General features: G+C 42.0%; 1 protein-coding gene across 1 annotated transcript; it reads left to right on the forward strand.

The window, feature by feature from the left end:
* The first annotated feature begins 1,295 nt into the window (after positions 1-1,295).
* Positions 1,296-20,730, forward strand: LOC119742793 (E3 ubiquitin-protein ligase synoviolin B-like). Its single transcript, XM_038218964.1, has 14 exons — positions 1,296-1,534; positions 3,607-3,699; positions 6,114-6,266; positions 8,979-9,027; positions 9,408-9,511; positions 10,437-10,563; positions 11,271-11,370; positions 11,900-11,965; positions 13,174-13,421; positions 13,799-14,023; positions 14,889-15,002; positions 16,046-16,229; positions 17,175-17,386; positions 18,250-20,730. Exons 1-14 carry the CDS (start codon positions 1,406-1,408, stop codon positions 18,405-18,407), a joined length of 1,962 nt encoding a protein of 653 aa, XP_038074892.1. The 5' UTR covers positions 1,296-1,405; the 3' UTR covers positions 18,408-20,730.
* Positions 20,731-22,937: the final 2,207 nt, after the last annotated feature.

Below are 22,937 nucleotides of genomic sequence, written 5' to 3' on the forward strand. Positions count from 1 at the left end.
TCCATATGGTGGGTAAACCGATTATCATATGATAGTAAAATATCTAAATTTGAGATATATTATTTCAAAAATAAGAAAGAAGTGGACATTTTAACGTGCGCAATTTTGAGCAGATACAGACAAAACAATAAAATTCCATTCCGCACGTACGTCATCAAAACGTCATTTTCAAATCTGACGCATTTACCACTACTACAGACTCATCCCACTGTAAGGCCAACAACAAAAATAATCGGTCTCTGGTCAGACCGAAGTTCCGGAATTGATGCGGCGACGCTTTTTTTGGGGGGGGGGGGGGGGGGTTTGGGGGGGGGGGGCTTTTTTTTCAAGCTTGAATTGTACAGACAAGGTGGGTACTATTTTGCTTTTTTGTGTCCTCATTAAACATTGGTGTCCTCCATAATTTGCCTTGGTGTCCTTTATCATGTGCCTTGGTGCAATTTCTCCATTCCTTGGTGCTCCTTGGTACAACAATTTGAGGAGGTGCAGCAATAGCGGGCGCTGTTGTAGCTTCCGTGTTAATTTGAAGGAAAAAAAAGGTTGACGCGCATGATTAAAAATCCATCATTGAAGAGAGAGCTGCAAAATTTTCTTCGATTGCGCTACACAAAAATGATGAGTAAAACATAATTCCTTATAGTTGAGATGAGAAAAAAAACAGTCTGCTTCCACAATTCTTATATTTGAATCCATGATTATATTATAACCGGCCCCAAACTTCGATTGTCGTTAGCTCAGAACGCAAGTTTGCCATCACAACGGAGGTCTTGTCGCCGAAAGATAATCTCTAATAATAATTATGAATAGATTGAAGCTTTTGACTTTTCCAAGCCGACCGATCAGGTGACCGACATTCAAAGTACCCGCCCGGCCGGCCTGGCTAGTTGGTTTAATAACTGAATGTGATAAAATTTCTGTCCGCAATTGTATTAACACGTTCATCGGCCGGCGGCAGGCTACTGGCACTGCAAGTGAGCGAGCCCCCCCCCCCCCCCCCCCCCCCTCACACACACCCCGGCCACCCCGCAATGTTAAATGAAAAGGAAAACAATGCAAGCAACTTTGATTTTTGTGCAGAAAATACAATTCGGGAGGTATGCCCGACGTCCGCAGCTTTCTCAGTTTATGTTGGTAGCTTGTTGACAAATGACGATGAGCCACGACACACGTCGCGCCTCCGGTGGTTCCGATCAGCGCAGCATCCGTCTTTTGCATAGATTGTGTTATAGCGCCCTCTATCCAATTTGATGATGTGTTGTTAAACCCACTGGTAATCGGCGGCCTATTTTTCACACAACACATTTTCTAGACGTGGGTACCAATGGAAAGGTCAATGGGCCGGGTAGTGCAGTGCTTGCTGGTTGGTCTGGAATTCTGTAGTTTACATGAGTAAATTGTGTCCAAAATGAGAGGTTTTCTGCTTACAGTGGCCAGCTTTGGCCTAACAGCGTCTGTCGTCGGGCATGCCTTCTTTCAGAAAAAGCAGTTTTACCCGTCCGTCGTGTATCTCACGAAGTCAAACCCGAGTATGGCTGTAAGTTTACTTGCACAAGCATTGACAAGTCAATGCACATTATTTCGATGTTGTAATTTAGTGTTTTATTAACAATTCTGCAGAGTTCCGCACGTTCTGCAAGTTCCGCAAAATACCCACACCCTTGATTTTAGGCTATCGACTATCGTGTAGTGTAGGGCCCCTGTTTTGCTTTGAACAAATTAGAGTCATAAATGTTTTTTTTTTATTGCTCAACTTTCACCTTAACAATCAAAAGCATACTTTTCTCAATTCTAATGACACCTGTTTTGCAATTTTGAATTTTGAGCAGTTTCTTTGCTGGGTAGACTAGAATTCAAGATTTTCCTGCGCGGTGCCTTGGGCCTGGCCCTTGCGATTTCAGCGCGTCGTGCGTGCTCACGGTATATGGCGCGGTGATTGCCATCTTTATTTTCGGGCTGCGTATTGTTGCCGTGCTGTCATTGTCATTTTATCCCCAAATTTCAAAAAAATCTAAACCCTGCCCAGGCTGCCCTCTATCTATGACCAGATATAGGCCCCTACTTGTTTATGTTTATTGAGAATGTCGCCAACTAGTTTGGTCAGTCTAATAATTTTAAAGTGGATTTTATTCCCTCATTGGAACCGGGCCCTACACTACACGACTGCTGATTTTCTGGTGGCCCTATGCTATGTTAATCCTCCTGGACTACCTCCTTAAATAAAGGCCGGGAAAAATGTTGCAACCTGACGCCACTTTTTTCTTCATACAAATCATCTCACTTAGGTCATTCATTGCAAAAATGATGATAAGACATGAATTTGGCACAGAAATATTTTCAATTAGGTTCGAAAATTTTTTCTTGACTCTCCATAGACCTTGTACGCAGTTGCGGAAGTAGCGTCAGGTTAGTCCTAGAACTACGATGCTCCGCAGAGCGGAGCCTCATACTGACAGAACCCCGCAAAAGTGTTTGCAGCATGAAACACCAATTAAATACAAAAAACCTCCATCAAAACAGAGACATTTCCCACAGAACCACTGCACAATTTGCCCCTAAACTCCGTACAATTGTACGCATGCGCATGGTATCATTTCGCTTGTACTGTACCCCCTGTGGCGCGTTCCGAGCAAACCGAAAATCATCAATCGATCATAATCTCTGCGTAATTTTTTCCAGGCATGAATCTGGGACTGAGAAACATTTCCAATTCCATTAGCATAGGAAAATTTTCTTGACTCTCCTGTCTCCACACATGCTCCATAGACTTTGTACACAACCACTGAAGTGGTTTCAGGTTGCAAAATTTTCTCTGTAGTTTATTTACGCTTGAGAAGCATACTCACGCTCTTAATATAGCGATTGAAAATTTATCCCCCCTTTTTCAGACATCTACTTTTCGTGTTGGAATTTAGATCCTCATGTAGTGTTGCCAAACTTCTTTGTTGACAGGCTTCAAATACTGGGACTTTTACCTTATTAATGCTTGCTATTTAACTTCTGCGAGAGTTGGGGTGCAATGTCGATAATGTATTGGTGATTCTTTGCCAAAGGTCTTTGCAACTTCTCAAATGTCATTCTTTGTTTTACTGCTTCACTCCATGTTCGGGACTTTTCTATGGTGTGCGCAGTTTGGCAGTGTGCTCAACCCTCTCCTCTTATGGGAGATCATATCAGTGGCTCTCAAGCCGACGTGGCGCGAAGTGTGTGGTGCAGAGCGTGGGTGCTTGCGACCAGTTTTAAAACATGAATGTTTACACAGCGAGCAGTGTGTTAACTGTGGTTTCAAACCACCCATGTGACGGGATCTTGACCAATAGGAATAGGTAAACTGCCTTAGGTACAGGGGTATTTATGAATAGTGTTTGTTGCCACTCCCCCCCCCCCCAAAAAAAGGGGTTGATTTACTGTGGCCTTTGGTTTATAATGTTATCCCTGCATCATGCCACCATTTGACACATCCATTTTGCAACATGATTGCAGTGTCAGTTTTCTTCTGTGGACTGGAAAGTAGTACCACCTACTTGAATTTGAAATTAAACCCCTTGAATTTTGAAAATTGTAATCAGTAATGATACCTGGTACTTGTTACTCCTTGCACTTTTACAGGTGATCTACATGCAAGCCTTTGTCATGGTTGTCTTGATGGGGAAACTTTTCAAGACGGTTTTCTTTGGTCAGCTCAGAGCAGCTGAAATGGAGGTGAGTAAACTGGGGGAAAGAATACAAGCGCACATCATTATTTGTGAATATGGAGTGTTGTGGCCTCGTGGTTAAGGGCACTGATTCATGGTCTGCGGGTAAAGCTGCAGGTTGTGGGTTCGAGTCCAGCCGGGGTCATGGTGTGTGCGCCCTTGGGCAAGGCACTTTGTCACTCATTGCTTCTCTCCACCCAGGAGTAAATGGGTACCTGTGAGGGCAGAGATGGTTATGTGATTGATTTAGCTTGATTGCGCCTAACAGGCAGCATCGAGCTGTATACTCCCCAGGGAGCTGAGATGGTATTTGGAATGTTTAATTGGCCCAATGATAAGGGGTAATAATAATACTGTAAGCGCCGTGATTTAGTTTACTAAAAAGGGCGTTCTTAAATAAGGGAATAAATGTGTGCTCCGGAGGTTTTTATCACTCGTTTAATACCGCTTAGAGTCTGGGTGCTGATAATTACCCGAGCCGGAGGCGAGGGTAATTATCAGCACCCAGACTCTAAGCGGTATTAAACAGAGTGATAAATACCGACCGAGCACATATTTATTCCCATTCATAAATACCTCATCCGTAAAAAAATATCAAATAATTCGTTCAAAAAATCCCGATTTTGTTCAACAAGTTCACTTCATGCTTTTTGAAACATCCCTCTAGCAAAATAATGGAGTGTTCAGCTGGCGAGTAAGATGTAAACAACCCTTTTATGGAGATTGACGCGCGCGTAGCATGTTCTGCGCGATGTCACGCAGAACGCACCTGGGGCGTTGCGTTTTGAATTTAGAACTATAAAATTCTGTCTCGCTTGTAGTGTTGCGCATGCCTACGTGAGGATTGTGAACGTTCAACCAATGAAACAGTAAGAGGCACTGGATTTTTAGGAGTCCACATTTTATTGTGACACTGGAAAAGTGTTTAAGACCAGCTAGCCATGTCTTTATCATCCGTTTAAGACCGGCCACGTGACGGGCTCTCGACCAATAGGAATAGCTAAACTGTCTGAGGTATTTATGAATGCCGATTATATGAAAGCCCATGGAGCTACATCATTATATTACCATACACATCAGGTCCATAAATTGGTCCAAGTACCATAACAGTCACAGGTACCCATTGATTCTTGGATGGGATGAAAGATTTACTGAAGAGTATCTTGCTTAGAGATACACACATGCACTGTAACCTCATTATGCTGGACCTGAACCACAATTTCTACATTTACACACAGATCTTGACTTCTATGCACCACAGTTTGAAATTGTATGAGCCAACTGCAAATTTTGATTTAAAGTTGCAGTTGCTCTGATAACCCTAACCCCCTCAGCCTTTTTGCTAGGAACCATCTTCAATCCTCCAAATCCTCCAAAATTGTACAACAGCGCCTAAATTCTTCAAAATTTTCAGACAGTCCTGCCTCAAAATGCATTCATCCTCAATCCTCCTCAATCCTCCTCATCCAAAAATGTTGCACTTCTGTTCAAATGAAGGGTACCCAGCCCCTCAATCCTTCAAAATCGTCAGACAGTTCTGCCTCAAAATACCATTCAGCCTCAATCCTCGGAAATCCTTTTCTGAAAAAATATCATACAGCCTCAATCCTCCAAAATCCTTTTCTGAAAAATACCATTCAGCCTCAGTCCTCCAAAATCTTTATCTAAAAAAATACCATTCAGCATCAATCCTCCAAAATCCTCCAAAACCACAAGGAGGATTTTGGAGGATTGAGGAGGGTTAAGGATAAGATACAATGTTGTGCTTACTGATTAAGGGTCTGTTCATACTTCATGCGAAAGCGGAAGTGAAGCGAGTATCGTGACGTCAACAATATCAGTTTCATTGTGACATTCACCAAATTGACATAACAAATTGGCTTGGCTTTAGAATTTGCATGAATTATGAACCGGCCTTAAGCATACTCTTTAGTGGAACAGTACAAATGCTAAATGTCATGGATTGGCACTTGTATTTTCACTGCTAGAGATGCTTTGCCTTGTGTGAAATTAAAAAAACAATGGGCATTACAAACATTGGACATTGAAAGATGTTGGGGACTCTGTTGGAGCGAGTACTGCCCCAGGAAACTGATTTCTTTACATAGGGTTAGGCATGCCATCATAATCAGTGTCCAACTGTTTGGGTGTTGAGTTCACCATATGGTGTTGGATTTTGTATGAGTTAGGAAGGTTCCTAGTAAATCACACAAGGGGGTTAGGGTTTAAAGGATACCATTGTAGATCTGTAAACAGTTGACGACACTAGAAGAAATATACTGAAGCCCTTGTGATGCCACAGGGCACCATCCACTGTTTGTGGAGAATGTCCATAATGAACTTATTCTGTGCTGCGTGGAGCTCTTTCCATTGCCACCTTTCAGATCTCTTACAATATTCTACCTCTTGATCACTGCACAGCATCTGATAGAGCGCTCCTGGTACGCAGTGACAGAGACCTGCCTTGCATTCACCGTCTTCAGGGACGACTTCAGTCCCAGATTTGTGGCAATGTTCACATTTCTGCTGTTTCTCAAATGCTTCCATTGGCTTGCGGAGGACAGAGTGGACTATGTAAGTGCATACACTGCAGTGATGTAGTGCCTTGATGCTGGGCCTTGGCCTTAAGGCTGCCTTAAGGCTGGATTTTAGGGCCTTGGCCTTGGCCTCGAGGCTTGAGGGCAAAAGCCTTGGCCTTGGCCTTGGCCTTGGCCTTGAGGGTTCAGGGCCTTGCAATTTTGAGTCAAGGCTCTTCAAGGCCCATAGATTTTTGCATTTTCCAGATAAATCTGTTCGAAATTTTGCTGTTACCATTTTAATCGTATTACCATGGAGGAGGAAAGCACCCTATAGATTTGTGTGTTGGGCACACTTCCACTTTTGTAGCATCACATTTTGTTACCATTGTAGACTTGCTGCAAAAATATTCCGTACACTTGTGGGGATAATGAGAAGATCACTTTAATTGCATATAACTATGGAATAGATCTGATTGGTTGTATATGTCTCCCTGATAAGTGCTAAAGATTTGCATGTATCTGTTTTAGATAATGCTGATATTTCTGACCATGTTGGGCCAGCAAATAAAAATTTCCCAAATCAGTTTCTTGGACCCCCCTTTTGTTACACTTGGGAGAATTGTGTGTCAATATAGAAGTAAATCATTATTTTGTTTAGTTAAACCATATTGAAGACCTGAACTTATACTTTAATAGATACAGTGCAGTCATAAAACGGTGTAGGCCTATGCGAGCATGTTGATTGCAATTAAAGAAATGTTGTTCTTCGTAACGAGCAATTCGTGATGATAAGGGCGGATCCAGGGGGAACAAAAGGGGCCATGCCCCCCCCCCCAAAACCCGAAACCATTTTTTTTTATGTGACGTCGTAATAAAGGCAGGCAATGAGTACACCAACATCTTTTCCTCAAAAAACATTGGTTAAAAGGGTCAGAAATTTCCTCAAATCGCACCACAGAGCATCTCGAATCCAAAAATTTTTCGGGGCCCTTAAGCGGGCCCCGAAGCCCAAGCCGTAATTTTTTGACCCACTTTTTGGGGGGGACCAAAATTTCTTTACCCCCCCCCCAAATTGTGTTCTGGGTCCGCCCTTGCGTGATGATGTGTCACTCATGTGACTATAATTAGTTCTATATCAGTGGTCATTTCATAAAACAGGGCCTTGGCCTTGGCCTTGGCCTTGAGGGTTAAGCCTTGGCCTTGGCCTCGAGGCTTGAGGGCCAAAGCCTTGGCCTTGGCCTTAGCCTTGAGGGTTAAAGCCTTGGCCTTGGCCTTGAGGGTCAAAGCCTTTGCTCCAACACTGATACACTGGTTTACTCAGTTATCTGAATGGATCGTATCCCAACCTCTTTCCCATGGTGTGGGGCAGTACGCTCCCACCACTACCTGTTCTCTCACCCTGGTATTGGATCATTTGTATGTTCAAAAATCTTGCACATGTATGCAAATTAGGTATGGAACGAATAGTCTGGTGCCTTGCCTTGTCGTAAATCAGTATTTGTTTTTGTATGGGGTGTGTGGGTAAAAACGGCATCAATTTTTAGTGGCGTGAGATCCGAAAATGAGATTTTTTTTCAAAGTTATAATGTTGCAGTCTTACTCATCCACTATGCAGTATCAAATTACATCTTATAAGCAAAATGGAAAAGAGAGGATTGGTTTTTGGAGGAGTTGACATAATAATCTAAATACATTGGAAATAAAATCATCAAGTAGATGATATGTATCAAATCAGGAAATAGGCAAGGATCTAGAATACACTAGAATGGAGGTCGTGGGTTCGAGTCCCACCCGAGTGATTTTTTTGCAACTTTCACTTGGGAGGTAACACACTGAGTATACATGTACAGTGTTTATACGGTGGCGAAAGGGCAAAACCTAAGATTGAAGGATACAGAAAGCAAGTTTCCCTGCCAGGGATTCACTATTTGAAAACAAGATTAAAAAGAAAGTAAGGCCCGGGGACGAGGTTGATCGTCCCCAGAATGCTGTCCATAAAAGTGGGAAGACAAAGAATGTGATGAATTTGAAACGGAACAAGAATATAACCTAAATTAAAAAAAAAGATAATCTTGTTTTCAACCAAACTGTTCTCCAGTTTTATTTTACAAGAATTCCAACGATGCCTGTGAACCTATTTTATTCGCAAAGCAGTGGAAGCACCCCGGGACTTGATTACAAACTAGGAAGCGTATTGATTTATACATATTTTAATGATCGGCAAGCGTCTGCATTGTCCACCAGATTCATTGTATAAATTCGTTTTGTTTCAGGTTTTAATATGTCACCGATGTTAATATCAATGTTTCATGCCTCTCCTACATGTGATGCACATTGCACATGTTCTTGGGAAAGAAGCAAACCTTTGTTAACCCAAACCGAACTCAACCCATCAAAGCCCAACAGCAGGTTTTGTTTTAATCTGTTAAGATGGGTACAGTACCCCTAAAACTGACAGTCTTTTACATTGGATTGGCACACCTCCAGAATCAAAGTCCAACAGTGTGTGTGTACAATTTCCCATGTGGGTGTTGGAATTTGCCTGAATGGGTATGGTTCCTAGTAAATTATGCTGGGGAGTTAAGGTTAATTGTTGACTAAAGCTTCAAATATTAAATCTCTCCGTGAATACATATATGTTGATAAAACAAAAAACTTACAATCTAAAATACTATAGTGGTTTTTAGTCCTCAGAAGTTTGGCGTTTTCTAAGAACCAGGAACAGTGTTACTTATTATTTGCCTTGAATTACATACATATTCCACAGATGGAGAGAAGTCCTGTCATTTCGTGGTTGTTTCACCTCCGTGTTTTAGGTGAGTTGAAGTAACGGTGGTATTATCCTGCTCGGTTTCATATGCGCAATTTGGGCAAAATAATTTGCAAAATCCTTTGCCTTGCAACCCTTTATGAAAGACGTTCTTCAATATAGGTTGAGCTGTAACCAGTGTTTCTGTGTTTCCTTCTCTGTCCGAAGAATATTTTTAAAATAAAAAACAAAATGTTATCGTTAATATGTGTATTTGTTTAAATAGAGCACTACATGTATCCTTTTGTGCATCCTGTAGCATTTTTTTCTTGATTTTTGCATGTGTAAAACATACACCAATAACAGCAAAGTTATGAGATTTGACACAACTTGAGCATGGCTGTTATGTTTGTCAACGTACCTGACTTGTGATTCTTTTTCTAACAGGTCTGCTAGCTGTACTTGGTGCATTGGACATGATCTTTATGAATTATGCCTATCACAGCACTCTTACCAAGGGAGCATCAGTGCAATTGGTCTTTGGATTTGAGGTGAGATGGTCCTTGTGGCAGCAGTATTTCTTCATTTATGGAACAATCAACCTGACCCCAATTGACCTATCGCCGTTTGCGAGTTAGCCACGCCCCTTTGACAACCCTGTGAAATTTTTGTACACGTATGATTTTTGTACACATCTGTTTGTCTCAGATGTTGCGCATTCCACGTCCATTTGTATATCATGTAATTGGGCAATATTTCACAAGCCACGTTGATGTGATTCTAGCGCCATTCTACTGCGATAGGTCAATCAGGCGGTAGTGTGTTTTTGTGTCGCCTAAACGAAGTCTAGGGGGACACTTAAGTAAAGTCTGTCACAAGCCAATGTGGCCCACCAGGCTGGCGTTTATCTTAAGTTTGTCTAAGTTTATTAGTAAGTGTTATTCATAAATACCTATACAGACAGTTTACCAGTTCCTGTTGTTCGAGAGCCTGTCACATGGCCAGTTTTAAGCGGTTGATAAAGACATGGCTGGCTGGTCTTAAACACTTTTCCAGTGTCACATGAAATTTGAACTCCTATGAAATCCTACCATTTTATTGGTTGAATGTTCACAATTCTCATGTAGGCAGCACAATACTACAAGTGAGTCAGTATTTCATAGTCCTAAATGCACACTACACCGGTACATCTGCATTTTGCGCGCCAATCTCCATATAAGGAGTTGTTTACCATTGGGCCTTACCATTGTATAGCTAGAGGGGTGTTTTGTTGAACGAAATCGTTGGAAATATATAAATTTTTGACCTTTTTTTTTACTCTTGTGGACCGAAAAGTTTTTTTTTTTATCAAAAAGGTATTTATGAATGGGATTATCAGCATCAAGACTCCAACCGGTCTTAAACAGAGTGTTTAATACCTCACAATCACACGTTTATCTCGTTATTTACCCTTGCTTTAATTGTTGGTCTTTTCAGTATGCCGTTTTGTTTACCATCATTGTCAACATCTCCTTCAAGTATGTGCTTCACACCATTGATCTCCAGAGTGAGAATCCGTGGGAGAGCAAAGCTGTCTACATGCTGTACACTGACCTTATCATGAGTAAGTAGAATACTCATTGCAACAGGTTAATGGAATCAATACAAAATATTAATCCTAACCCCAACGGCATTTAGGCTAGAGGCCCTGCTAAATGCAGCAACATGCAACACGTGCCAAATAATGACAAGCCTGCCCAGTGCAGCAAGACCCATCAAGACCTGTCAGGCCAAACTGCTTCAGAGTCCGTGGTCACCAACTGCAGCAGGATACAAAAGTGGCATTGTTCTGTGGGTTTATGCACATTCAGATAAATTTGATCATACTAGGGGCGAGCGAAACATTACCCACATGCAGTGTTTTCCATCTGTTCTCTTGAGTAGGTCATGCAGTACTATCTACTGTTAATGATCTCCTGCAAAATCCTGTAATCAGTAGGCTGGTTTTGCAGATTGGGGGGGGGGGGGGTAAAAAGGAGGGGGTGTGGGGGCTTATTGTTTACACAACAGCCATATGTTATGCATTGTCATTTATATTATGCCGTGAAACTGTCTTCGAGAGTGGATTTGCATGCTGTCAGAGGACCATGGTGCCATATTTTTTTTTTGTCAATTCTCGTCCCCATCTAAATATTTTTGGGTCTGCACTGTGTTGCCTCACAGAGCACAAGGGTTCACCAGCTGAAACAAAGCTGTTAATGAATACTGATGTATTTTATGAAGTAATCCTTGCTGTTGTCAGTTTGTTTATAAATGCTTCATTTCATGCAGGTTTTGTGAAGGTGATGCTGTACACTGTGTTCCTTGCCATCATGATCAAAGTCCACACATTCCCACTCTTTGCCATTCGACCGATGTACCTAGCAATGAGGTAATGTAAAGAAAGCACAGTCGATTTAGACAGGGATGAAACTTTTCAGATTTTAATCGGAAAATTCCGACTTTTTCAAATTTATTTCCAAATCTCTGATACTTTGGGTGATTTTTCCCATGTAAAGTCTGATTTTTAAAATCAAGTTTCAACAAATTTGACGAAAATGGCACTGCGACATCAGTATTGCAAGTGCCATTCTAATCTGTTCTATGGATATTTAACCCAAGCCCCAATGACCTTTTGGCTAGGGTGCATCCTCAATCCTACAAAATCCTCCAACTGCCTCCATGAAAAAAATTGGGTACAGCCTCAATCCTCCAAAATCTTCCATTGTTACTTAAACTTGTTCATTGGAGGATTGACCACTGCCTCAGTCCTTCAAAATCCTTCAACTTACTTTTAAGACATGGAGGCAGTGCAGATGATATCTGGAAGTAGTGCGAATGATATTCAGTTTAACCTGAAATTGTAAAGGCAGGTATACCACAAAGCTGAATTGTAATTTCTTGTGCTGACTCGATCACAGATCATTCAAGAAAGCAGTGAATGATGTCATCATGTCAAGAAGAGCTATCAGGAATATGAACACACTGTAAGTAAAAGTCGTTTATACACCAAATACCTGTCAAACTGAGTAGAGTATGCCTTTTCTAATGCACACACAATACTAATCACTGAAAAAGTTTCCTGAAAGACGCATCAGACACTCCTCAAAGACTCATTAAAAAACTCCTAAAACACTCATTTGAGACTCCACAAAGACTCAGAGACTCTTCAAAGACTCATTATAGACGATCAAAGACTCATTAGAGACTCCTTAAAAAATTCATTACAGACTCCTCAAAGACCCATTACAGACTCCTCAAAGACTCACTAGAGACTCCTCAGGACTCATTAGAGACTCCTCAGGACTCATAAGAAACTCCTCAAAGACTCATTAGAAACTCCTCAAAGACTCATTCAGACTCCTCAAGACTCATTAGAGACTCCTCAGGACTCATAAGAGAAGCCCCAAAGACTCATTCAGACTCCTCAAGACTCATTCAGACTCCTCAAGACTCATTAGAGACTCCTCAGGACTCATTAGAGACGCCCCAAAGACTCATTCAGACTGCTCAAGACTCATTCAGACTCCTCAAGACTCATTAGAGACTCCTCAAAGACTTATGAGAGACTCCTCAAAGACTCATTAGAGACTCCTCAAAGACTCATTAGAGACTCAAAGACTAATGAGAGACTCCTCAAAGACTCATTAGAGACTCCTCAAAGACTCATTAGAGACTCCTCAAAGACTTATGAGAGACGACTCAAAGACTCATTAGAGACGACTCAAAGACTCATGAGAGACGACTCAAAGACTCATTAGAGACGACTCAAAGACTCATGAGAGACGACTCAAAGACTCATGAGAGACGACTCAAAGACTCATGAGAGACTCCTCAAAGACTCATGAGAGACTCCTCAAAGACTCTCTAAGACTCATTACAGAGATGTGATTCAATGGTTATGGTGTTCGACCCATGTGCCGTGGTTTGTGGGTTTGAATATTGACGGGAACATAGTGCTTGTATCCTTGGGCAAGACACTTTACTACAATTGTCTCTCTCCACCCAGGAGTATAAATGATGCAGGTAGAGACCTGATTGCGCTGATCTCGGCTGCAGAACAGGGGTAATAGTTGTGAAGTGCTTTGAGACCTACCCTTGGTGGAAAGCACTGTACCACACATTATTATTTCATCAAGTAGGATCCAGTCAAAATTGATTCACCTAAACACATGCTTCATTGTTGTAATGACAGTTACCCTGATGCCACTGCTGAGGACCTGGCTTCCTCAGATAATGTCTGCATCATCTGTCGTGAGGAGATGGTGACGGGTTGTAAGAAGCTGCCCTGCAATCACATCTTCCACACCTCCTGCCTGCGCTCTTGGTTCCAGCGTCAGCAGACCTGCCCAACGTGCCGCATGGACGTGCTCAGGACGCCGGCTGCGACGTTACGGGCACAGCAGAACCAACAGCAGCAGCAGCAACAGCAACAAGCACAGAGTGAGTTGCTTTGAGGTTGTGACGTGATGATGACTGTTGGGTGTGAACGGCTAAGTGAACTGTGCTTGGCAATGAACTAGGAACCTGAGAACTTAAGAGCTTAAACTAGGGTGGAAGAACCATTGGATTGCGTAGAGTTATAAACACTCCCAGATCACCTTACAATAATGGGTCCACAAATGTAATATTGACTTCACTGCAATAGACTGCCATAAATTGCTGGTAAAGCCCTATTTAGGAAAGTATTCCAGACAGATGTCACTAGTATTCTGGCTGAATGATATTCAAAAGGATATAGGTTGTGGAAATCATGAAACTGTGTTTAACATGTTCTACTTTAATTCAACTCTTGAAGCACTCGCTTATCTCTTTTCCAGTGCCTGGCATGATGCCTCCATTTCCTGGCTACCCTTTCTGGATGCCCCAGTTTCATCCTGGGGCCCAGTTTCCCAACCAACAACAGCAGCAGCAACAGCAGCAAGCAGGCAGCCCAGCAGCAAGCCAGCAAGCAACCCAGGCACCGGGAGGTGCTGCGGCTGCAACAACCCCTGCCGCAGGCTCGCAACCTGGTGATGCCAGTACCTCAGCAACCCAAGCAGCAGGTAAGTTTCTGATTCTAAAACTGCTGTGAAAACTCATTTGTTCCAAGAAAGATAACAACTGTTTGGTTAGTCCATTCTCTTAGGTTAAGTCTGTTGTAATCACTGATGTCATACATATTCCGGCCTATCCGCTCCATTCACAAGAACCCCCTCACCGGCAAAGAAAGTACAGTTGGGGGTGACCGACCGACGCCATCTTGCCTGACAGCAATTTTGCCCGACGCGTGGCCACTGCGTGTACTTAGTACAAATCCCCTGGTGTACGTGTGTCACACACGAGGAACAGTGCGCGTCAACTAGCTAAATGTCCCGCCCATGGGACGTCGTTGCTAGGTAAAAGGGCGCCCTCTTTGTTGGCGCACGGAGCCCATATGGCGGATACCAGCAAGCTGTCAATATTTGCTATTGATTATTGGAATCCCGTCAGTCTCCTGATGATGGGCAGAGTACACTGTTCGAAACGTTGAGTTTCCCTGGTTCTGTTCAGAAACCTTACAAACTCACAAAAGTTTTTTTATCTCATGGTGCTACCGTAAACCTTTATCTTATTGCTGTCTTCACCGTGTAGACCTTCAAATCTTATCAAACTTACCACTGATGTGCTTTTAGCTACAGGTGTGCATTGTCTTTTGCCTAAATTGACACAATGATTGTTTGGTCAAGTAAAATGCAAATGCAATTTATCTTTCATTAGCTCCTGTAAGTAAGAGTCGGTAACACAGAAGTATGGCCTTTCAGTGTATATTAGTGAAGAGACTTATGCTAGTTTGCAGGTTTGTAACACAATTCATATGATGAGACAGTGATTGATACTGTGTTTGCGTCCAGGTCTCTCATACAGGTTTTGTCTTTCTTTCTATCATAGCTGGGTCAACTGAAGGGGTGGCTGCAGGTACCCCAGCTAGCCCCATCACACCCTCATCAGTACCTCCGTTCCCCTTCATGATGCCACCACCTCCATTCTTCATGCCACCTTTTGGTAAACCTTTGTCATTATTATGTCTTTTACATAATGTCTTTTAGAGAAATCTAAATAGGTAATGCAATCAAACTGGTTGACTCCGATTACTATTTCTGACATTTTGGCTACACTCTGTCCATTCTTTATTGCAAGGAAGCAGGGACTTCTGTACTGTGCAGTAAACTGTTGGCAGAGTTGGCACATGTATTGTACTCGAAAAAATAAAGCACTAGTGGCTGTGTCCTAGACCAATCCGGGCTGTCAATTCTACCATGGAGGCCCCCGTCAATGGCGAAAGCATTTGCTTGCTGTTGTTAAGACAATCCGTCATAGGACTTTGCACAATAGCTTACACAATGGTTTCTCCATTGAAAGGGGCCTCGTGAGTGTACAGTGATCATGCGCATAGATTCATCTAGACATACAGCTGAATCTAAATACAGATCGCAACAAAACTATCTTTATCCATAAACTTTCAAGCGATATCAGGTCCCATGTTAAGTAGTAGATAGGCTTGGACCATATTTTAAAAATACAGTGTAGTGACAACTTTAAAAAAAAATTATTGCCAGATGTGTGCAAAAGCCCTTTAAAAACAGGGGGCAGAAACAACTGGACAAAATTTGCATTACAATGTCAACATGTATGGATCATTATTTCAATTCCTGGTGGTCACGGTACCTTGTGGTCACGGAATGAACACTGTGCTTTAATACTAGTAATCCAGCAGGGCCTTTGAAGTTCTGCCCATGCTGCCTGTTTGCAGTTCCCCTAACACCACGTGTCTTATTGTATTTTGATCACATAATAGTCTGCTCAGAAAAGTACCGTGTAAAGCCGAACACCGCCATATTTTTGTGGTGGTAAACTCTCAAAACCAAATACCCAGCAAGCCTAGTAATAGGACCTGGATTTTTCCTTCCTTTATTCTACACAAACATCTACACCTCCTGGCAGACTTTGAAGAACTTTGGAGGGTTAGGGCCAGTGTCATGTGCATAAATATATTGTAGGCCTTTGGAGTGAATTTTTTACCCCAATTTGTTACATCTTCACGACAGCCACTCCGCCCCCTATGCCACCGCCAGACTTTGCTGGTTTGACTGAGGAGGAGTTGCGTGCCATGGAAGGCACAGAACGCCAGCACCTTGAGGCCAGGATTGAGTGCCTGCGTAGCATCCACACGCTGCTCGATGCCGCCATGGTCCAGATACAACAGTACATGAGTGTCGTTGGGGAGCTCGGGTGAGTAGTTGGTGCAGAGTTTAGACTTTAATTAGATATTTTTATTTGGCAATTGGCCGGAATAACCCACAAAAGGCGTTTGACTTATTTCCAGTGGGCTCCCTTGGTATAAAATGTCGAAGGAAATTACAGTTTTAGTGGTGGGAGAAAAATCTCAGAATGATGTTCTTGGGGAAACCCACGAAATCAGGCAGAGACTGAAAACCCAATCCACAATTGGCCCAGGTGGGATTTGAACCTAGGTCACAGCGGAGGAGGGCAAGGAAAGTACTGCTTACGCCAACTTGATCCCCCGTTCACCTTCGAACCTGTAACCACTCAATGATGATAACAGGAATGCGGATACCATTGCTGCCATACGTCTTACGACCACACGAAGATGCAAAGAGGTTTTCGCACATGCAGATGAAAATTTGTCGTATATTAAAATATATCACATTAAGCACTTGATGCTTTAGTGTTTGGTCATTTGGTTCTTGCGAGTACGAGTAGATTTTCATGAGTATGTTTACAAGTGTGAGTACCAAAAAGATGTACTCGAGTACTACAAAATTAGCCTGTGTACTGATGACGTCTCACTTTGTTTACTTGTGTACTTTTCTATGGGGCTACAAAGTATGTGTAAAAGTGTGAGTACCAAAAAGATGTACTCGAGTACTACAAAATTAGCCTGTAAACTGATGACGTCTCACTTTGTTTACTTGTGTGCTTTTTCTATGGGGCTACGAAACTGTCGTCCCTGCCAAGCTCCCATAAGAAAGCACACATGTAAACAAGGCGTGATGTCATTAGTACAGAGGCTTATTGATGTGCACTAGCAAACTCAATTGCAAGTCAATGTGACATATTAGATGTAAAGTATATAATGATAAACTTTCAATTAAATATCTTCAACCAAATTTGATTGTTTTTCTCATGTTGTTCTTCATGCTGATGTCTCATCAGAATCCCACCACCACCTCCTGCGACAAGTCTTTATGGCTACACATCCCCCGCAGCCTCGGGCCCCGCAACCTCGGGCCCCGCAACCAGCACAACTCTTGCTGCCTCTGTACCAGATAGCACAACCACCACTGATAGTGCTGATTCAGGGGCCACCCCTAAAACTTCCCCTGGCACGGTGCCAACGCTAAGAAAAGACAAGGATTCTTCAGCAGGTAAAAAGACAAACAAAAGTGATGATATTGAGCACGCTCTGTGTTGTGATGTTCCTCACATACTAGGTCTGGCAGTGGTTTCAGTTGTATGGTGTCAGACAAATGTTTGCAGGTTTAAATAGTGCCTGAAAGTTACAATAATTAAACGTGGTTTCCTGTCCTTAATTCACATGTCATCTAAAGCCGTGTTCGCATTGGACTGAATTTTGTAAAAAAATCCCGAGATTGTTATATTCTAATGTGGTTGTTCTTCCATGCATTCACATTTGGTTTTCCCTCCCTCTCTCGGTGACAAAATGGAGAGAGATACCGTATCTGTCATAAGTTTTATAAAAAAAAAAGTCCAATGCGGTTCTTTTGCAAATAATTTAGTATTTGATTACTTGAAACTGCGTTTGACCGATTATTCGGATATGCAATGTGTGCTGGGCCCGTCAAAAGTTGCATGCAGAGCACACCATTTACTATTTGCATGCGGCGATCAATATGGGCTCCTGGAGTGTTTTGCACTAAGTATTCTATAACTTTCAAGGGCTTGAACCGCTGTCGACAAAAAAACGACAAAAAAGTGGCACCTGACAATAAAGTGCTGAGCTTCACTATAAAAATAACAGTCGTGTGCGTTTTTTTTTTTTTTATTTCGCATACTCCAACTGGCAAAAAAACTATTCTAATGTTCAGTTGATGACCGAATATTACAATAATTCATTCGGTATATTCAGGATGGCTTTATAGCCAGTAAAATTTGTGTTTAGTTTTTGATGCCTAGCACAATTTGTTTGCCTAGAAGCTCTATGAAATAGGCCCCATGACTTCAATCTACAATCTGTTTCTTACACTTGCTGTTGCGTTCCCCCCTACAGACCTGACAAGTCTGGATGGAGCCGCTGGTTTCACGCCGCCCACTGAAGGGGAACTCATTCCAGAATATGAGGAAGATACTCCCGAAGAGGTGGACCACAGCGAGATACGAAGGCGTCGGTTACAACGACTAGAGAGTGCGGGCTCAGATAACCAGTAAACACTGCAAGAATCAAACTGTTTCTCCTTGACTCAACCCTGTGCATTGCATAGCAGTTGGTCATTTTGTGGGTACTTGGAGGCTCAGCACACATCCATGAGTGTTTCTGAAACCTAGGCTTCATTTCCACCTTCGTCTTCTGGAGATTTTTAGGTCCTGACTGGGGGGACCCTGGCTCAACATAGGTCCAAGTTCTGCTTCATAAACATCGAGTCCTAAAATAAGAGCCAGCGGACTTTAAAACACAATTGATTGATTGATTGAATTAACCCATTAGCCAGTGAGGAAGCCGAAGCCACAAGGTGAAGTCAAGGTTTGGAAAACATCCCTATAGCAATAGTGACTTTTCACTGGTTCCCAAACTGTTTGATATTTGGTTACCCATTCAGGAATTGATGTGACACCAAGGAAGTGTTGAGCCTGAGCGGTATCCATGCATACATCCACCACTACTGGGACCCAGTAAGCCGGTACGGTATATCAACTGCGCATGCGCACAATGACATGGGTCACGGGTCGTTCAGGATAATCGCATGCTCATCAAAGGTGGGTGAACGCGTAAGGAGACGGTCGCACGACACTCGCGCGTTAATTACGAGCAGAATGGGAATTCACTTAACACCGCGTAACATTGCGTCAGCGATTTTATCCCAAATGACCTTTGACCTGGACTACTTCATCCAGATACCAAACTGGCTTATTGCATGAAACATGTATGTGTGCTAAAGATATCGTTTCCAGTGTTTGCTACTGAAGATACTGAATTTTCCATGTGTGTAAATTTTCTTGAACCCTAACAATTTTAATTTTACTTTTGTCACAGCCGACGGGTCAGGGCTTAATCTTAAAGGCATATAGGATCATTTGCATTTATCCCAAATGTTACCTACCAAATTTTTATCGAAAAGCTTGTACTGGTACTAAATACCCCGTGAAATTATTCCGCCTGGCTTGCTGTCATTTAGAAGAAATACAAAAATCAGAGTGATTTATAACGTCAGCTCATTAACTGTTTTGGGGGATAAAAAGTGCTTTTAGACAATATCATTTTTCATTATCAAAAAAGTGCGCATGTTGTTTTTTTCACTGTTTTCTCAAAAAGTGTCAGCTCCACTAACCTGAAAGTTCAGCCAGTTAGGTTGTGAACATCCTTCTTTGGATTTTGAGTGGTGTTATTGTTGGAAATTCCCAAATGCATGAAAAGCAAATGATCCTTCATGCCTTTAACTTCTAAACCAAAAAATTGAGTATTCAAATCTCTTGTCCGGATTTGAAGGGTAGTACTTGATTTTTATTGAAATTTTAGTCATGAGTTTTAATTCTTTCCTTCCTTAGTTTATTTTTTTGGCATTCAATTTGATGTGGAGAATCCCGCAGAGGGAATTTAAATAAACACCGTAAAGCCCGCCACTGAATATCCTTTCTGGGTTTACCAATTTACCGGATCATCGGGCCAATGGTCAACAGATCAGAGTGTCGTGGGCTGAAAAATCAGAACGATCTGACCGTACACCGGGCGACCAGATGGAGTCAAACATGTTTGATTTTTTCGCATCTGATTTCACCTAATGTGAACAGTTCCTTAGTGCCTTATCCAAACAGTGCAAAACAGGATACGAACAAAATTACACTAGCTGACAGTGGTGTACAGTTTATTATGAAGAGTAAATTATTTTGACAAAAACGGACTCAACAACAAATTTGAATGTTTGAGGGCAGTTCATTGTCAGTGCAGCAGCAAGCACATGTAATAGGAATTCGCAACAATTAAACATAAACTCCAGCAAATATTGCTGCAAATGTTTTGTGACATCATATGCTTTTCAGTACGAACAGGCCTTTTTTAAATGAAGGCACAGATTAAACTCTAACCTCCATTACGTATTAACTCTTTCGCTACGGAATTTAATTTACCGATTTTTCCACGTTTGGACGTAATGAACCGCTGGAAATTCCGCCATGTGTCGATGTGGACGCCGCCATCTTGAAATGTCTCTCTGTAAACAAACTGCTCACAATAACGTGCAGCAGATTCCGGCGAGACGGAGAGCCGCTGGCAGCGGCTCAAACTAGGGTCAGAGGTTATGCGATATAAATTATGTAGATAAGGCACACATCATGGGGATACCCCTGTTTATTCACAGCGACGTCACCGAGCCGCTGCCAGCGGCTTGCCGTACGACATGTATAATTTTTGTGTGCCACTGTCAGCGGCTCGCCGTAGCGAAAGAGTTAAAGAATAAGATATTGGTCGACACAACCAATTCTAAAAATATAGACTTGACATATTGCCATTGTGAAATCACACAGACAAGAAACACAATAGAAGAGCCACTTTAATTTTCATCCATCCAGCAGTTTTTCAAATGGTTGTAATTTTTTATGCCCCGCGGCGAAGCCGAAGGGGCATACTGTTTCCGCCTTGTCCTTCCGTGGGTGGGTGGGTGTGTGGGTGTGTGTGGGGGTGGGTGGGTGAGCTTGTCTTACATACGCAGTGTGGACTTCCGAACAAAAGACGTCCACATAATGTAGGTAGCACCGACGTTGTGTGGACTTGCCCACGTCCACACAGTGTTTCCCCATTTCTGGAAAACAGGTTTAGAGGCATTTTTGGGTTAGGTTTATCCGTAGCAGAATGAAGAGAAACACTAAAGGGAATCATAGAAAAAAAATTGGGTTGAAAGAGTTTTCACAGTTTGAGAAAAATGAGTTTTTTCACTGGTTTTTCTTAACTACACGAAAGCAATGGAAAGTCCACACTAGTCATGTGAAACAAGTATGAGCTTGTCTTACATACGCAGTGTGGACTTCCGAACAAAAGACGTCCACATAATGTAGGTAGCACCAACGTTGTGTGGACTTGCCCCACGTCCACACAGTGTTTCCCCATTTCTGGAAAACAGGTTTAGAGGCATTTTTGGGTTAGGTTTATTTGTAGCAGAATGAAGAGAAACACTAAAGGGAATCATAGAAAAAAAATTGGGTTGAAAGAGTTTTCACAGTTTGAGAAAAATGAGTTTTTTCACTGGTTTTTCTTAACTACACGAAAGCAATGGAAAGTCCACACTAGTCATGTGAAACAAGTGTGGGTGGGTGGGTGGGTGGGTGGGTGTGTGTGTCCGGACAAATCTTGTCAGCGCGATAACTTAACATATGAATTTCAAATTTGGTGTGTGGATTGTCCTTGGTAATCCTAAGAAGCCTTTTGCATTTGGGGCCGAAAGGTCAAGGGTCAAGGTCACAGTGGCTGAAACAATAGAAATTTTGTCAGCGCGATAACTTGAGAAATACTTAACATATGAACTTCAAATTTGGTTTGTGGATTGTCCTTGGTAATCCTAAGAAGCCTTTTGCATTTGGGGCCGAAAGGTCGAGGGTCAAGGTCACAGTGGCTGAAACAATAGAAATTTTGTCAGCGCGATAACTTGAGAAATACTTAACATATGAACTTCAAATTTGGTTTGTGGATTGTCCTTGGTAATCCTAAGAAGCCTTTTGCATTTGGGGCCGAAAGGTTAAGGGTCAAGGTCACAGTGGCTGAAACAATAGAAATTTTGTCAGCGCGATAACTTGAGAAATACTTTACATATGAACTTCAAATTTGGTTTGTGGATTGTCCTTGGCAATTCCAAGAAGCCTTTTGCATTTGGGGCCAAAAGGTCAAGGGTCAAGGTCACAGTGACTAAAACAAAAGAAATTTTGTCAGCGCGATAACTTGAGAAATACTTCACATATGAACTTCAAATTTGGTTTGTGTATTGTTCTTGGTAATCCTAAGAAGCCTATTGCATTTGGGGCCGAAAGGTCAAGGGTCAAGGTCACAGTGGCAAAAACAAAAGAAATCTTGTCAGCGCGATAACTTGAGATATACTTTACAAATGAACTTCAGATTTGGTTTGTGGATTGTCCTTGGCAATCCTAAGGAGCCTGTCGCATTGGGGGTCGAAAGGTCAAGGGTCAAGGTCACAGTGGCTAAAACAATAGAAATCTGGTATTTATTCTGAGATCATAGGGATTAGGGATTAATTCATATAAAACCTACAGAAGACACTAATGCTGTCAATGAACGTTCCATTTGACCAAGGTACATGTAAGTTGATGTTAGAGTGGTGTTATGTCATGAAAACAGTCACGGTTGCGGGGCATTTGTGTTTGTAAAAACACCTGACTTGTTTTTACAGTACCTGAAACCACCCAAAAGTTTTAGAAATGTGAATGGACATGTAGGCTTATAATACATGTAATATGTGTTGAATCATTTCTTTCTTTCTTTTTTACCCTCAAATTTCCATCAAAAATGGACGGGAAAAGTTACCGAAGTTTTCCGTCCACTTTTTGATGGAAATTTGAGGATAATGTCAAAAAGCAATTTAAATAATCAACTCAAATTATCTTTAGCGAAAGGCTGCATGACCATTCATGTGTTGAAATTCTTCTTTGGCGGTTTCAGGTATTTAACAAAAAATCACAACCATTGGCAAAACTGCTAACGTGACGGTAGATACATGTAAGTGGCTTCCTTTACTGTGT

This window comes from Patiria miniata, unplaced genomic scaffold (genome assembly GCF_015706575.1).
Source record: "Patiria miniata isolate m_02_andy unplaced genomic scaffold, ASM1570657v1 HiC_scaffold_6, whole genome shotgun sequence".
NCBI lineage: Eukaryota > Metazoa > Echinodermata > Asteroidea > Valvatida > Asterinidae > Patiria > Patiria miniata.